Below are 16,537 nucleotides of genomic sequence, written 5' to 3'. Positions count from 1 at the left end.
CTCAGCCTCCCAAGTAGCTAAGACCACAGGTGCCTGCCATGCCCAGCTAATTTTTGTATTTTTTGTGGAGATATGGTTTTGTCATGTTGCCCAGCCTGGTCTCAAGCTGCTGAGCTCAAGCAGTCCTCCACTCTTGAACTTTCCAAAGAGGTGGCTGTTTTTATTTCCACTTTACCCCAGTGAGAACAGGGAGGCCAGTTTAGGGGTGCATCTTACCCGAGGTCACAAGATAGGGGCAGCCTGAGCCCTGGGTTTATGATGGGCTGTCCCCACTCTTCAGGCCCAAGCCCCTCTCCTCCAGCCTAGGCTGGCCCTGGCCGCATTCCTTCTGCCCTGGCAGGCGGCGCCTGGGTTACTGGTGCTGCCTCCTGCTCAGGAGCGCACCCCGTGAGGCGCTGAATGAGGGCAGGTCTGGCCCTGGTGCAGGAGGCCAGGACCCAGGCTGGAAATCCCAGCACTGTGCCTCCCTGAAGGGCTCTTCCCAGATAGCCGCAGGGGCCGTGCTGTGCCTACCTGGAGAGACCCTGAGCAGAGCCAAGGACTATGAGAGAGACAGCAGGCCACGCCCCACTGGGCTGCTGCCCTCCCCCCCTGACCTGGGCTGCCTCCCTCCCGCCCCTGCCCCCAACCAGGCTGCCTCCCTCCCACCCCCCACCAGGGCCGCCTCCCTCCCACCCCCCACCTGAGCTGCTTCCCTCCCGCCCCCCGACCCGGAACTTGTGGCTGTTGGGGCAGCCTCTTGGGTGATTCCCATGTCATGGCAGGATTTTAGAACCAGAGGTTTAGATTCTGAAGTTGTGACTTGCTTTTTACTAGCGAGATACGTAGATACATTTGAAACTGAGAAGCACCCCATCAGAGTGCGGTGTTAGTAGCCTCTTTGATGACTGTATACTTCGTGTATTGGGACATGATTTCTTTTATGTATTTTGTCAATATTGTGGTGTAGTCACAAAGAAAGGGGCCAAGAATTTTCCTTCTGGTAGTGGTGGGCTGTGTTTGCCACATCTAGAAGGGCAATTGTTTGCTCAAACAAGGTCCCGTGAATACCCTTGAATACATGAAATAAAACCCCTTCAAAACATGTAAATGGTCCTCTGATGAGGTCAGACCTAGAGTGCATGTGATTGCACTCCATTTTGTTTGTTCGTTTGCTTGTTGAACTTTAAAAGTCACCAGAAGCAGCCAGGAGCTTATCTTTGCCAGATAAGCTGGGGAGCGTGAGGTGTTCGGGCCCAGCACGGACGGGGCCCAGCCGAGCCCCCGCCTTCCCTGTAGCTCTGCTCTTCCTGTTGCAGCTGTGATTTCTGTCCTGAGGGGGCCTTTGATGTAAAGCGCAGTTAATATTGGAACGTGTCATTTGCATCTGAAGATAGTGGTGTCTTTTTTGATTAAGAGAAACATTTCTTCTAGTTATAGAAAAAGCATTATTTTTCCCCCATTCAGATATAATGATCACGTGAGAAGTGCCAGGGACACAGAAGCGCCAGACCAAGAGCCATCTGTTCCTCCCTGGCGTCTCCAGTCACTCGAGCGAGGCTGGCGGCGGCTGAGCAGCTTTGCTAAAAAGCGAAATGGGAACCAGAATACGGCGGGTAACAGATTCTCAGCCAAAATGCCCTTGATGGAAAACCCAGGCGCTCTCCCGCCAGCAATTGGGGTTGTGGGGGCAGGGCGGTACGGTTCTCTGGGCGGTGGCATCCATGGGGCCTATGGACCCCGGTCGGTGGTTTCTCCCTTGTGCTCTGAGGCGATGACTGAGGCGGGGCAGGGTTTTCAGTGATCATTTTTCCTTTGTGCCTTTTTGTAGTTTCTAAGTTTTCTTTCTTTCTTTCTTTCTTTCTTTCTTTCTTTCTTTCTTTCTTTCTTTCTTTCTTTCTTTCTTTCTTTCTTTGTTTATTTCTTTCTTTCCTTTCTTTCCTTTCTTTCCTTTCTTTCTTTCCTTTCTTTCTTTTTTTTGAGACAGAGTCTCACTCTGTTGCCCAAGCTGGAGTGCAGTAGCATGATCTCGGCTCACTGCAGCCTCTGCCTCCCGGGTTCAAGCAATTCTTCTGCCTCAGCCCCCTGAGTAGCTGGGACTACAGGCTCCCACCACCACACCCAGCTAATTTTTGTATTTTTGGTAGAGACCGGGTTTCACTATATTGGCCATTGGCATTTGGGTTGGTTTCAAGTCTTTGCTATTGTAAAGAGTGCTGCAATAAACATACATGTATATGTGTCTTTATAGTAGAATGAGTTATATATAATCCTTAGGGTATATACCCAGTAATGGGATTGCTGGGTCAAATGATATTTCTGGTTCCAGATCCTTGAGGAATCACCACAGTATCTTCCACAATGGTTGAACTAATTTATACTCCCACCATCAGTGTAAAAGCGTTCCTGTTTCTCCACAGCTTCGCCAGCATCTGTTGTTTCCTGACTTTTTAATAATCATCATTCTAACTGGCCTGAGATGGTATCTTATTGTGGTTTTGATTTGCATTTCTCTAATGATCAGTGATGATGAGCTTTTTTTCATATGTTTGCTGGCCACATAAATGTCGTCTTTTGAGAAGTGTCTGTTCATATCCTTTGCCCACTTTTGCATGGGATTTTTTTCTCTCGTAAATTAAGTTCCTTATAGATTCTGGATATTAGCCCTGTGTCGGATGGGTAGATTGCAAAAATTTCCTCCCATTCTGTAGGTTGCCTGTTCACTCTGATGATAGTTTCTTTTGCTGTGCAGAAGCTCTTTACTTTGATTAGATCCCATTTGTCAATTTTGGCTTTTGTTGCAATTGCTTTTGGTGTTTTAGTCATGAAGCCCTTGCCCATGTATATGGCATTTCTTTACACAGGCATACCTCAGAGACTTTGCAGGTTTGGTTCCAGACAAATACCGCAATAAAATGAGTCCATGAGTTTTTTGATTTACTGGTGCATATAAAAGTTATGTTTACACTATACTGTAGTCTAGTGTGCAATAGCATTAAGTGCACAATAGCATTATGTCTAAAAAATTACATAGCTTAATAAAATACTTTATTACTAAAATATGCTGGTGATCTTCTGAACCTTCAGCAAGTAATCTTGTAATCTTTTTGCTGGGGGAGGGTCCTACCTTAATGTCAATGGCTGCTGAAGGCTGGGGTGGCAATGGCAATTCCTTAAAATAAGACAATGAAGTTTGCCACATCGACTGACTGACACTTTCATGAACGTTTCTCTGTGACATGGAGACATGATATGAGCACATACTGTTGGAAAAATGACGCTGATGGACTTGCTTGACACAGGGTTGCGACAATCCTTTAATTTATAAAAAACACAGTATCTGCCAAGCACAATAAAGCAAAGTGCAAAAAAAATGAGATATGCCTGTGTCAGTCTTGTACCTTTCCTATGGTATTTATCCAGAGGTATTCAGTTGCTTCGTCATTAATGCAAATGTGAATTTTTGTCACATCTCAATCCTGAACTACTTATAGTGACCATAAAAGAATGGCACTGCTTTTTTGTATTTTTAGCTTGAATCCAGCCACTTTCCTAAATGCCATTGAGATTTTATACCTGTATAGTCATATCCACAAATAATGATCCCAGTTTTCAACATTTACATGTTGATTTTATTTTCTTGTCTTATTTCAAAAGCTGGAACCTCTAAAAATGTGAATAGAAGAAGTGAAAGCATGCTTATTTTGTTCCTGATTTTAGTGCTTTAGTAGTTCATCCATTTAATATAATCTTTACAGATAATTTTTGATTAATATTCATGTTTACAATGTTTTATTTCTATATAGTTTATCCATCCCATTCTATTTCTATTTTATACTGTTTTATCAGGAATAGCTGCTGAATTTTGTCAAATTCCTCTGCTATCTGTTGACATGTGGCCTTCACTAAAGTAAGGGATTGAAAGATTTGCCAATTCTTGCATTCTTATCCATGGAATAAACCATAGTTGATCTTGGTGTGTCATTTTTAAATATGGTGCTAAATATTTCTAATATTTTATTTTAGAATTTTTGCACTAATGGCCATAACTAGATTGACTTTTATTTTTTCTTTTGACATGTTTTCTTTATCATATTTTGGTATTTGTATAATATACAATAATTGGAATATGACTCTTTCTGTATTCTGGAATATTTTCACTAATGTAAAAATTATCTATCCCTTGAGGGTTCCATACAGCTTGCCTTCAAAATCGTCTAGGTTTGACACCTTTTTAGTGATAGATGGTAGATCTTTTAACAGCCTTTTTCATTTCTTTTGTGGTTGCCTGTCTATTTAGGCTTTTCTAATACTTTAAATGCTTTCTTTTCTAACTCAATTTCAATTGAATCTTTATTTGTTAATTCAATTAAATTGAATTTTGCTAGAAAACTGTTCAATTTCCTCTGAAGTTTAGAGCATATTAACCTAAGGTTGCACATAATACTTAGAATTCTTCCATATGTGTTGTTAGACTCATTTCTATATGTGTTCTCTTCCATATGTGTTGTTAGTATTTCCAGTTAGTTTCATGCTTTAATACTTTCAGAGAACATTCATATACATCGTCGCAGGTAAGCCCTTGTTCCTCCTGGATAGATGAGGAAACTGAGGCAAAAAGTGGGTAAGCAACTTATTGGAGGAGTACACAGGCGGGTAGAAGCAGAGTCTAGACTCAGACCCAGGACTCCCATCTTCCCATGCTGGGCTCCATCCACCTGTGTTCTTTCCAGTAATGTTTACATGAGGCCCCGTCCTCCTCAGGCCCTGAAGGTCTGAAACCGTAAGGATGGACTGAGAGGTGTAGCTATATGTCCAGGAGAGGCTCCTCTACTCTGTTGATGCCAACATCCCTTAGAGAAATGCTGGTGTATTTGGATCTGGGAAGTGCCTTTGCAACTGTTTGAATCCTAAAGATCCTCAAAACGCATCAGCAATATCACTTTTATTTTCTAAAATAAAAAAAGACATTCATTTGCTTTGCAAATGGCTCCAAATGAAGATGTATAAAAGCTCCGTTGGCCTTTGCATGGTGGAGGATGTGGTGGGCTTTGGTTTGAGTGTACGTGTGTAGCTTCAGATTTCTGAGGACATTCCCAGCAGCATCCTGTGTTTGGTACAATTTCATAAAGTAAGAAAGACTTTATACATTATGCAGACTTCTGTGTCATAAAGCACAGTAACATCTAATATATACATTGCTGTGGAGTTGCTTAAAATAAAACATGACCGAGTTTTAGTAGGAGTTGGGGGGCTATCAGTGATACTCTGGTGAAACCCTTTGCATGGCACTGAGGTACATGGTAGGAGCTGGTATCAACACTAACAGCCATGGTGGGTTTTGATGTGGGGAAACCCAGTATATCTCAGAATACACCCAGGTACAGGAACAGCTTTCTTGTGTGGTCACCTTGTAAATCTTACCTGTTCTGGACTCCCATGCCTATCTTCTAGCCCCTCCCCTTCCAGGTCAGCATACTCCACGAGCTGCCCTGTTGATGCAGCAGCCACAGGCCTGGCTTTGGGAGCCTTTCTCTAATTGCAGCAAGTAGATGCACGTCAGAGCTGCTTCCCAGGCCCCGCCCATTTCCCCCCACCCCGACCCCTGCCTCTTTGTAGGAGGCTCAAGACTCTGCTGCCCCACTCACTTCATCCCCTGGGCCCCAGTTTCCCAAGCCTGACTTCAACATGGGGCCAGGTCTCCCCAGTGCCTCCTCCTGACTGGCCCCAGGATAAGGCCCCTTGCAATTGTCATCATCCACTGCTGCTCACTGAGTAACTTCCCTTGCTGGCTCTTCCCTCTGTCATGTGTGTCTGCCACAGTGAGCATCCACAGATGATGAAGGTGGGATGCCGCCCTCCGCGGGCCCCTCCTAGCTCATCTGGCCACAAGCCCTCTTGCCAGCACATCAGTAAAAGAATCCTTCTGATGTCCCTCTTTCTCCACGGCTAATTCCTCCTCCTCCCAGGAAATCTCCCAGCCTGGCTAGGTACACATCCCTCCTCTGGACTCCTTAGCACCATGGACAGTGTCATGAGAACCTGAACCACGCCCCAACCCCCAGACTTCCAGTGCCCAAGGAGTGGGGAAGAGCGCTAACCCAGGCCTGGGACCTGCCCACTGTGGGGAGGTCGTCCTTAGCAGACGCCACTGCACTTAATTCCCCTGTGGGTCTCACAAAGTTTCAGACTTCAAGGAACATTTAGCTACAGCCTAATGGCACAACAGTCATCAAAACCCCCCTTTCAAATTTTGACCACTGTGAGTAATCAACTAAACTGTCACTCTGAAATGAAAGCATGTGGGTGCTAATCCCTGTTCTTTCCCTGGCCTCTCAGGGAAGGCTTACACTGTGTTTGTTAATCGAACCCAAAGACAGACTGAAGGCATGAATAGATGAGAGTAAACAGTGTACCCTCCCCAGGGCTGGGCTCCGTGCTGGCCGCCCAACCTTCCAGGGCCACTGCTCTGCCCCATGGGGAACTCACTGGATCCTTCATGGCAGGAAACCCAGGCTTCTGCTCAGCAGGGCCTGACTTAGGGCTGGAGGCTGCCTGAACCCACCTCCAGGCTGCAGCTGTCTTCTGGCCTCTCCTCCCCACCACGCTGGGTCTACCTGGGACTTGCCCTGGGTGAGGAGCCCAGAGCAAGAGGTGGTTGATTATTTCTCACATGGGTCAATTTCCATTCTATTTTGTCCAGACAGCTGATGAGTGGGCTGAGAAAATGCCACAAGGCCCACCGCCTACCTCTCCCAAGGCCGTGGCCAGCAGAGACATCCTGGCTCGCCTCCAGAAAGCAGTGACTTCCCATTACCATGCCATCACCCAGGAGTTTGAGAATTTTGACACCATGAAAACGAACACCATCTCCAGAGAGGAGTTTAGGGCCGTTTGTAATCGCAACGTCCAAATCCTGACAGACGAACAGGTAAGAAACGCAAGCTAGTCCTCACCCTGCACACCGTCGGCTGAGCGTCAGCCCGGTCTCTGGCCAGAATGTACAGAGTTTAAGACTGTTCTCTGTTTTTTAAATGCTTGCAGTTTTATTATTTTGTTTTTCAATCTTCCTGAAGATTCACAGGAGCCTTCTGTTTATGTAACAACTATGAATTACACCATTTTCATCAGGGTACAAATAATGTCACTGTTACTTTTAAAATCAAACTAAACTCTGCTTCAGCTCGCACACTCTTTCTCCCTTCCCTGGAGCATCCCAGAGGTAATGTGGTCTGGGTCTGTCATGGGCAGCAACTATCTGGGGCCGGTGTTGCACAGGCAGTAAAAAGAATGTACCAAGACAGTTGTAGGTAAAAAAGGCAGATGTATTGGAAAAAGTATGAAAATACGTTGCAAGGGTACAAGGGGCAAGTCAGCAAGAGAAAAGCTGACTGCAAAAAGACAAAGGTTTGCTGGGGATTTTATAGGATGGTGCTTGTGCTTGGTGCTGAAGAAGGCTTTGTAAAGGACTGAAAACACCAGGGTTGCAGTGAGCTACCTTGCATTTTTCTATAAGCCAAGGGTCTGGTGATAGCTGGGCACAGGAAGATTGTTGAGTTATCTGCGCAGGAGGGCTACATGTTCTGGACTATGAAGAAAGGCAGACTTAGAGCTTACCTGCTTTTTCATTTAGCTTTCTCCTGCTCCCACCAGTCTGATTCGTTTTACCTAATTAAGACTCCACATGGTCCAAAGAGGGTGGGCAATCTGTCCCCACGCCTGGAGGGTCACAGACCCTGGCGGGATGCTGGTGCTCCTCCCGTCACCCCAACCTGCCTTCTCCTTGCTACGACCTGGTGCTGCCACTGGCAGTGTGGGATGATGCTCCGGGCTGCTGCTCTAAGCGTGCTGGGTACATGCCACCCCCGGCAGGCCTCTCCACTGTGCACAGGCTGGACACAGGCCCTGCCTCTCTAAGATCCTCCTCCCTATCACAGAATCCCCAGCAGGAGGTTCTTCCCAGCTTCCTCCCCTAAGGACTGGACTGAGCTCTTCTTTGGCTCAAAGGCTCTGACAACCTGCTCCCCTGGGCCTCTTTGGTTCTTCATGGCCTTCCAAGGCCAAGAGCACCTCCCAGTGGGATGGCATCCTCAGAGTCTGCCTTGCCATGGCAGCTGTGGGAGGGAAGAGAGCACCTGCCCAGCCTGCCCCCCATCCATAGTCACACTGAACACCGGCACCAGGGGATCAGTGCCCCAGGTTGCTTTGTTCCTCATTGTGCCCTAAATGCCAAAGCAGTACAGGGCACTGAGTGGGTGCTTAGTACGTGCTGGTGAATGGACAGCGTCCATACTCCCCGGCCCTTCACCATTCTCGGAAGCCGTTCTCGGCTAATCAGTCAAGTAACACAGAGCACCACTGATCCAGTTACAGAAGTAGATTTCCCTTCACTCAGAAAATGTACAGCTACAGGCCCTCTCTAGTTCTCAAATGCATCAATGTCCCATTCCCAGAGAATAATTCAGATTAAAACATAACATCCCCAAACATTTACAAAGCAGCTCTGCCTCCCTCCTTCCTCCTGGTTCTGCTCAGTCTCAGCCCAGGGAATTCCCTGCAGACACTGCATGGAAATGTCACTCTTTTGCCTCTAAAACTGGACCATTCCAACATCTTGTCTCATTTTATCAGAGTTGCAGGGTAAGGTCTTGGAAGTATTCACAGGGAAGCGTGATCATCGCAGTCACCCCCGGCCCTACTCACGGCTCTGAACTCACTGCCCCAAGAATGCATTCCATAAAGACATTAAGAATGTGACTATCAGGTTGAACATTCCTAAAATATCACCTTTCTCAGGCATTTTGGTGTGATCATTTTTGCTAAGCAAAATTCAAGGCTGTTTCCAAATGATCCTGCCCCACCGCACATCAAAGCTGAGCAAGATCTGTATTTGCAAATACTTCTCTCAGCATAAATGAAATAAGCCTTGGAAATTAATACAGTTGCATTGATTATTCTATGGGGCCAAGTAATCAAGGTTTTACTAATAAAGGTTTTTTTATTTGATCCAAATGAGTAAAATTTTACTCTAATTATAGATTGAAATGAATGACACGCTGACATATCTGGCATTCATCACACAGAATTCAATTTTAATTGTCCACTAAGAAAACTTCACCATCCTCAGCACATCAAGCCCCTTCCCCAACCAAATTAAGCACTTATTTTTAAACTCGGCTTTCTAAAAATAAGCTGACATGTCTCTTACATGCAGCCAACAAACATATGAAAAAAAGCTCAACATCACTGAGCATTAGAGAAATGCAAATTAAAACCACAATGAGATACCATCTCACACCACTCAGAATGGCTATTATTTAAAAGTCAAAAAACAACAGATGCTGGTAAGGTTACAGAGAAAAAGGAATGCTTCTACACTGTTGGTAGAAGTTGGGAGTGTCAGTTCGTTTAGCCATTGTGGATACTGTGATTTCTCAAAAACCTAGAGACAGTAATACCATATGACCAAGCAATCCCATTACTGGGTATATACCCCAAGGAATATAAATCATTCCATTATAAAGATACACACACGTACGTACATTGCAGCACTTTTCACAATAGCAAAGACAAAGAAAAAACTAAATGCCCATCAGTGATAGGCTGGATAAATAAAATGTGGTACATCTATACCATGGAATACTATGCAGCCATAAAAAGGAATAAGAGGCCCGGCACAGTGGTTCACGCCTGTAATCCCAGCATTTTGGGAGGCTGAGGTGGGTAGATCATGAGGTCAGGAGTTCGAAACCAGCCTGGCCAATATGGTGAAACCCCCGTCTCTACTAAAAATACAAAAAAATTAACTGGGCATGGTGGCACGCATCTGTAGTCCCAGCTGCTCAGGAGGCTAAGGCAGGAGAATCGCATGAACCTGGGAGGCAGAGGTTGCAGTGAGCCAAGATCACACCACTGCACTCCAGCCTGGGCAAAAGAGCAAGACTCTGTCTCAAAAAAAAAAAAAAAAAAAAAAGGAAAAGATCATGTCCTTTGCAGGGACACGGATGGAGTTAGAAGCCATTATCCTCAGCAAACTAACACAGGAACAGAAAACCAAACACTGCATGTTCTCACTTGTAAGTGGGAGCTTAATGATGAGAACACATGAACACATGGGGGAATAGCACACGCTGGAGCCTGTTGAGGTCCGAGAGGAGGGAGACCATCAGGAAGAATAGCTCATGGGTGCTGGGCTTCATACCTAGGTGATGGGATGATCTGTGCAGCAAACCACCATGCCACACCTTTACCTATGTAACAAACCTGCACATGTACCCTTGAAACTAAAATAAAAGTTGAAGGAAAAAAAATTTTTTAAATAAAAATAAGCTGATATGTCTCCAATACAGTCCTCATCAAGAACCCCAAACTCTGGCACCAATATTAGGTTGGTGCAAAAGTAATTGCAGTCTTTGCCATTGAAAGTAAATACCGCAATTACTTTTGCACCAATCTAATACGTTGAGGGATGATTAGCAGAGATGGTGCTATACTTGGGGCAAATGCGCCTGGATGGGCTGATCAACAGCAAAAGCCCAGAGGTCCATGGGTTTCCTCCTTGCATGAGTTACTTTGCTGGGGACCTTCTTGGTCGAAGGCAAGGTTCCTGGTCAAGTGTGACATGGGGGTCATTTGTACTCTTAACATGTCTAGACCCATTATTTGAAAGAGCTCACAGAAGACGCTGGGGACAGTTCAACCATATTAAATTACAGTTAGCTCCATATTTCATGACTTGGTTTATCTACATTATAAAAACTTATCTCCTACTTTAAAAAAATCCAACAGTCACGAACGTGAGGGGCCAGCTCTCTTGACTTATTGAGCTCTGTAAGTGAAGGAAGTGACACATCTTTTGAAAACCTTTGGTGCAATTAACCTTTCGGGAAAGGAGAGCAACTTGCAGAGCTGATGAGTTGGAAACGGACGGGTCTTTGTGGCTCTGCAGAAAGCGTGTGATAAAAGGCGGTGGGAACTGGGTCTGCTTGGGTGTTACTTAAGACAATAGACCCACAGCAAGAGCCTCTTTTTGCAAAGCAATTTAGATCAGCCCACAGTGATTGCTTGAGGACTTTTAATATACAGATGTATTAGGGAAAGGAACTGTTAAACATTTCTGAATTTTTTTTTTTTTTTTTTGAGACAGAGTCTCACTCTGTCCTGCAGGTTGGAATGCATTAGTGCAAACTCGACTCACTACAACCTCTGCCTCTTGGGTTCAAGCAATTCTCCTATCTCAGCCTCTCGAGTAACTGGGACTACAGGTGCCCGCCACCATGCCCAACTAATTTTTGTAGTTTTTGTAGAGACAGGGTTTCACCATATTGGTTAGGCTGGTCTTGAACTCCTGACCTCAGGTGATCCACCCACCTCGGCCTCCCAAAGTGTGGGGATGACAGGCCTGAGCCCCCGTGCCCGGCCTTCTGAACATTTTACACGTGGTATTTCTAAAACAGACACCCCTAGGGAGCGAGAATGATGCTCACAGAAAACAAAACCCTTCCGGCAGGTGGACTTAGGTTTCAATCCTGCTTCTGCTCTCATCCTGCTGTGTGACCCTGGACGAGGTGCTCAGCCTCTCTGAGCTTGTGTCCCCTCTGTGAAGTGGGGGTGCACAGTACCCCCCAGGCTCCTCCAGGTACCCTCCGCTCCACCCAGGCTGAACTTCAGCCTTCCCTACCTCAGCTTGCTGCTGCCTCTGCCGGCCCCTGCTGTGTCTTTCAACGTCTACTCCTCCTTCCTGACTCCATGCAGAGCAAAGCCTTTCCTGACCACACCCCCATGTTACCACTCTCACCCCCTCACTCCTTGACCCCCTGACCTTGAGTCTCCATCATCCAGCCAAGCCCCCTGGGACACTCGTGCACGTTCTTAGGCACATGACCGTCTGTCTTGATGAGGCACACAGTGCACAAAGGCAGCATGCATCCAGGTTTAGAAGGCCCATGGCACACAGGGTGATGATGCTGGGCCCTGGGGCACCATGGTGGGTTTGCTTCCTGCCTTCTTTGAGTTCGCAGCCAGGGAGGAGGAGACACACCAAATGGCAGGTGTGCGTTCCTGAGGTCCTGACATGCTGCTCCCTGCTCTGAAGGGGCATGTAGTAGACTGAGAGGGCGTAGCAGGGGCCTGGCCCAGACTGAAGGGTCGGTTGGGTTTCCCTGAGGACAGGGGTTGGGTTTGTGGGAGTTGCCTCTAAGAGGAGACAGGAGAGAGGCACAGGCAGAGGGAACACGGGAAGCAGGAGGTGTGCGGGTGCTGGTTCGAGCTGCTGCCAGCTGCAGATGGACAGACCTTTTCTTTGTGGAGCCTCCATTCTTGCAGGGATATTCAAACAGGGAATGAAATAGTGAAATGCCTGGTGTGTTTAGGGTGATAAATGCCACAGGGGAAATAAACCAGGAAAGGAGGAGGGGATAGCGAGCTGAGGAGGGGTGCACTTGTGAGTATGTTCGTCAGGGAAGATGCCCTGAGAAGGTGACACGCAGGGATAGAGACCTGGTGGCCAGGTAGGGGGAATCTGGGAGCAGAGGTTCCTGGGCAGAAGGATTGTGCATGGCCAGGTGACGTGGAAGGAGTCTGAGGAGTAAGAAGCCAGCACTGTGGCGGGGGCAGGCGGTGTGGGCTGGGGTCAGAGCAGGGAGCTGGACTAGGTAGGCTGTGAGCCCGAGGGGGTTGCTGTCTTGTATTCACAATGACAAGAGGGGCCTGGAACCCTGAGCATAAGGGCTGTCTGTCAGGGCAATTGACTTCAGCTCTAAACAGCATCACTCTGGCTGCTATGTGGACTGTGGCCTGGAGGTCAGACGAGGGCAGAGTCGGGGGGGAGAACAGACCCAAGGGGGTGACTGGACTGTGATCCCGGGCAAGGGAGGTGATCAGGGGAGATGGAATCATGAATGTCTCAGAGTTGGAACCCACAGAATGTGCTTGTGGTGTGGGGTGTGGAAGAGAAAGGGGGAGCAAAGATGAGAAACTGGCCAGAGAGAGGAGGCAGGGTGCTATGGGAGAAGCGAGGATGGAATTGGCGTCAGGCCTGATGGATTGAGAATGCCACAGCTGGATGTGCAAGGGACGATGTGGAGCAGGAGGTGGGTGGCCAGGGCTGGAGCCCAGAGGAAAGGCCCCTGGAGGTCCCATGCATGGAGAGTGGCCTGAACTGGCAGGGGCGCAGCTGGGAGAGGGCTGAGTTCTGGGTCTTCCTGGTGTTGGGAAGTCAAGGAGATGAGGAGAAACCAGAAAAAAGCAACTGGCCAGCCACTGATCACATGGGAGGAGAACCTGGAGCCATCTGAGGCCTGGATTCTTTGTCACTGTGTATGTGCATCTTTTGATGAAAGAAGAAGAAAACCACATTGGTTGAATTCATGTAACTAAATGTATCCACCTTTTTATTGCCAGTTTCCACTTTGTGCTCTGGTTAAGAGATCCTTACCTATCCCACGGTAACAAAAACATTAACCTGACCGAGCACGGTGGCTCACACCTGTAATCCCAGCACTTTGGAAGGCTGGGGCGGTCAGATCACCTGAGGTCAGGAGTTCAAGACCAGTCTTGTCAACGTGGCGAAACCCTATCGTAGACTAAAAATCCAAAAATTAGCCAGGCATGGTGGCAGGTTGCCTGTAATCCTAGCTACTCTGGAGGCTGAGGCAGGAGAATCGCTTGAACCAGGGAGGCAGAGACTGCAGTGAGCTGAGATTGCACCACTGCACTCCAGCCTGATTGGCAGAGCGAGACTCCATCTCAAAGAAAAAAAAATTAACCTATATCCTCTACTACGGGTTTTTAAGTTTTCACTTTATGTTTTAATACACCTGAGATAAATTTTTTTCATTTATAAAAAGCACAGATGCACAATTGTTTTTGTATGAAAGAACAGTTTTCCCAACACCATGTTTTGAATTCTGTGAGTTCCTCACTGACCTGCAACACCCAGGCTGTCGGGTACGCGCTGTTCCCACACAGACGTGGGGCTGTTTCTGGCCTCCATTGTGTTCCATCAGTCTTTCCTTTTTCCCCATCCTTGAATTGATACCTCCGTATCTAAATTACTTTAGCTTTAAGTGTCTTGATGTTGGTCAGGGCAAGCCCTCCCACCTGGTTCCTCTTCCTCAGGGGTGTCTGCCTTCATCTTAGCCCTGGCTTATCAAGGAGAGGTTAGCATCGTCTGGTGAATTTCTACAAAGAACTCTGCTGAAATTTGTATTGGAATTGCATTAAATCATTATATCTCTATGGGGAGGAATAACAGCTTCTCAATACTGAGCCTCCCAACGTGCCAACATATTCTCTCTGTCTCTCAAAGTCAATTTTCTTTACTGTCTTTAATTTAGTTCTATAATTTTCTGCCTAGAGGTCTTTTGCATCCTTAAGTTCTTTATATTTTTATTATGATAAAATGTTTCCAGAGGTATTTTCCTAAGTTAGACTTTCTGTTTGTTGCTAGTGTAGCTACCTTGCTAAATTCTCTTATTAATTCTAATAATGTGTCAGATTCTTTTGAGTGTAAATAATACACTTAAATAATATCTGTGAATTATGGCAGTCAGAGTTTCCTTTCTGATCTCCATACTTCCATTTCTTTTTCTTGCCTTATAGCAATGTCTAGAACCTACAGTTCCATGTTGAAGAGAAACTGTAATAGATAGCTAAAAGATGTTTTGTCCTTGATTTTAACAGAAATGTTTGAAAAATGTCAAGCTTCGATATGTTTTCTCAAGCCACTTTTGTAGATATTGTTTATTAAGTATAGAAGTTCCCTTTTATTCCTATTTGGCTAAGAGCTGTTTACCATGAACAGATGTTGAATTTTATCCAGTGCTTTTCCTGTATCTATTGAGATTACACATGTAGTTTTTTGGGTTCAATTTCTCAATATAGTGAATTACATTAACGGACTTTCTAATGTTAAACTAAACTTGAATTCCTGGTATATGCCAAACTTGCTCATGAGGTACGGAAAGCGATTTTGCAGTACAGGATTCAGTTTGCAAGTTTTTATTGTATAATTTGCATTCATGAATTTTCTTTTACTGTCTGTGTCTGGCTTTGGTGTCAATATTAACTAGCTTTGGAGATGGCATTTTTAGTTAATCCCCATTTTCTGTTTTTCCAGAATAATTTGGGTAAGATTGGCGCTACCCATTTATTGAACATTGAGTAGAAATGCTTATGAAGCCACCAAGGTCCAGCATTTGCTTTATGGGGAGATTTTTTTAACTGCTAAATTTCTTTCAGGATTATAGAGCCATTCAGGCTTTCTTCATTTTGTCAGTTTGGGTGGCTTATCTTTTCTACAGAAATCTGTCCATTTTTCTCCAAGTTTTCCAATTTATTAGCATAAAATCATTAACAGTGTCCTCTTATCTTTTTAATGTCTGCTGAATCTATAGCTATACCTTATTTTTTCTTTCTAATGTTATTTTTCTCCTGGCTTAATCTTGCCAGAATTTGCCTATTTTGTTAGTCTCTTCAAATTACCAACTTTTCGTTTAGTTGATATTAAATTTCTATTAATTTCTACTCTTTATTATTCCTTCGGCTTTAGTATAAGTTAGACAAAGCTTTCTGATTTCAGCTGTTCTTCTTTCCTTAATGAGCATTTAAAAGTATATATTTCCTTCTAATTACCACTTTAGCTACATCCAAGTTTTGATATGTAGTTTTAAATTATAATTCAGTTCTCCATAGTTTTTATTTCCAGTTTGATTCCTTCCTTGATCCATAAAACATTTAAAAGTGCTCTCTTTTGTTTCCAAATGCATGGATTTTTAAAGTTATTAATTTGCCAGTTAACTCCATTTTAATCAGAAAATATAATCTGAATGACATCAGTTCTTGGAAATATTTTGAGATCTGATGTGTAGTCATTTTTATGGATGTTCCCTTTGTGGGTGGATAGTATGCACAGCCTCCAGTGGCTGAACGAAGGGTTCCACATATGCTGAATAAAAGCTCCTTATGTATGCCCTTCAAAAACTCATCGTCCTTTTTGTCTCTTTGGCCCATCCATCACTAAGCGGTATGTTGAAATCACTCACTGTAGTAATAGATGTATCCATTTCCTATTATTCTGTCCATTTTTATTACCACATATATATGTGCACTCATGGTTAGTTCTTCTTTAAATTAAATGTATATAGATTCAGAACTCATATCCTCCTAGTGAGTTTTTTTTTTTTTTTTTTTTTTTTTTTTTTTGAGATAGAGTCTCGCTCTGTCACCCAGGCTGGAGTGCAGTGGCTTGATCTCGGCTCACTGCAGCCTCCACCTCCTGGGTTCAAGCAATTCTCCTGCCTCAGGCTCCCAAGTAGCTGGGATTACAGGCACACACCACCACGCCCAGATAATTTTTGTATTTTTAGTAGAGGTGAGGCTTCACCATGTTGGCCAGGCTGGTCTCAAACTCCTGACCTCAAGTGATCTGCCTGCCTCAGCCTCCCAAAGTTCTGGGATCACAGGTGTGAGCCACCATGCCTGGCCTTGAATTGACCCTTTAATCATTACATAATAGCCCTCTTTATGCCTGGAAAATAATTTGTGGCCTAAAGTCTAT

General features: G+C 45.2%; 1 protein-coding gene across 3 annotated transcripts in view; it reads left to right on the top strand.

The window, feature by feature from the left end:
• Positions 1–16,537, top strand: part of EFCAB6 (EF-hand calcium binding domain 6) — a 306,775-nt gene that overhangs the window by 270,863 nt on the left and 19,375 nt on the right. For all 3 annotated transcript variants that reach the window (XM_010370379.2, XM_010370306.2, XM_010370446.2), the window contains one exon: positions 6,683–6,910. In XM_010370379.2, the coding sequence (XP_010368681.2) occupies positions 6,683–6,910 (228 nt within the window). The remainder of the gene's footprint in view (positions 1–6,682; positions 6,911–16,537) is intronic.

Source organism: Rhinopithecus roxellana, chromosome 13, assembly GCF_007565055.1.
Source record: "Rhinopithecus roxellana isolate Shanxi Qingling chromosome 13, ASM756505v1, whole genome shotgun sequence".
Classification (NCBI taxonomy): domain Eukaryota; kingdom Metazoa; phylum Chordata; class Mammalia; order Primates; family Cercopithecidae; genus Rhinopithecus; species Rhinopithecus roxellana.
The sequence above is the reverse complement of the archived record's forward strand: the minus strand, read 5'-3'. Positions and strand labels throughout refer to the sequence as shown.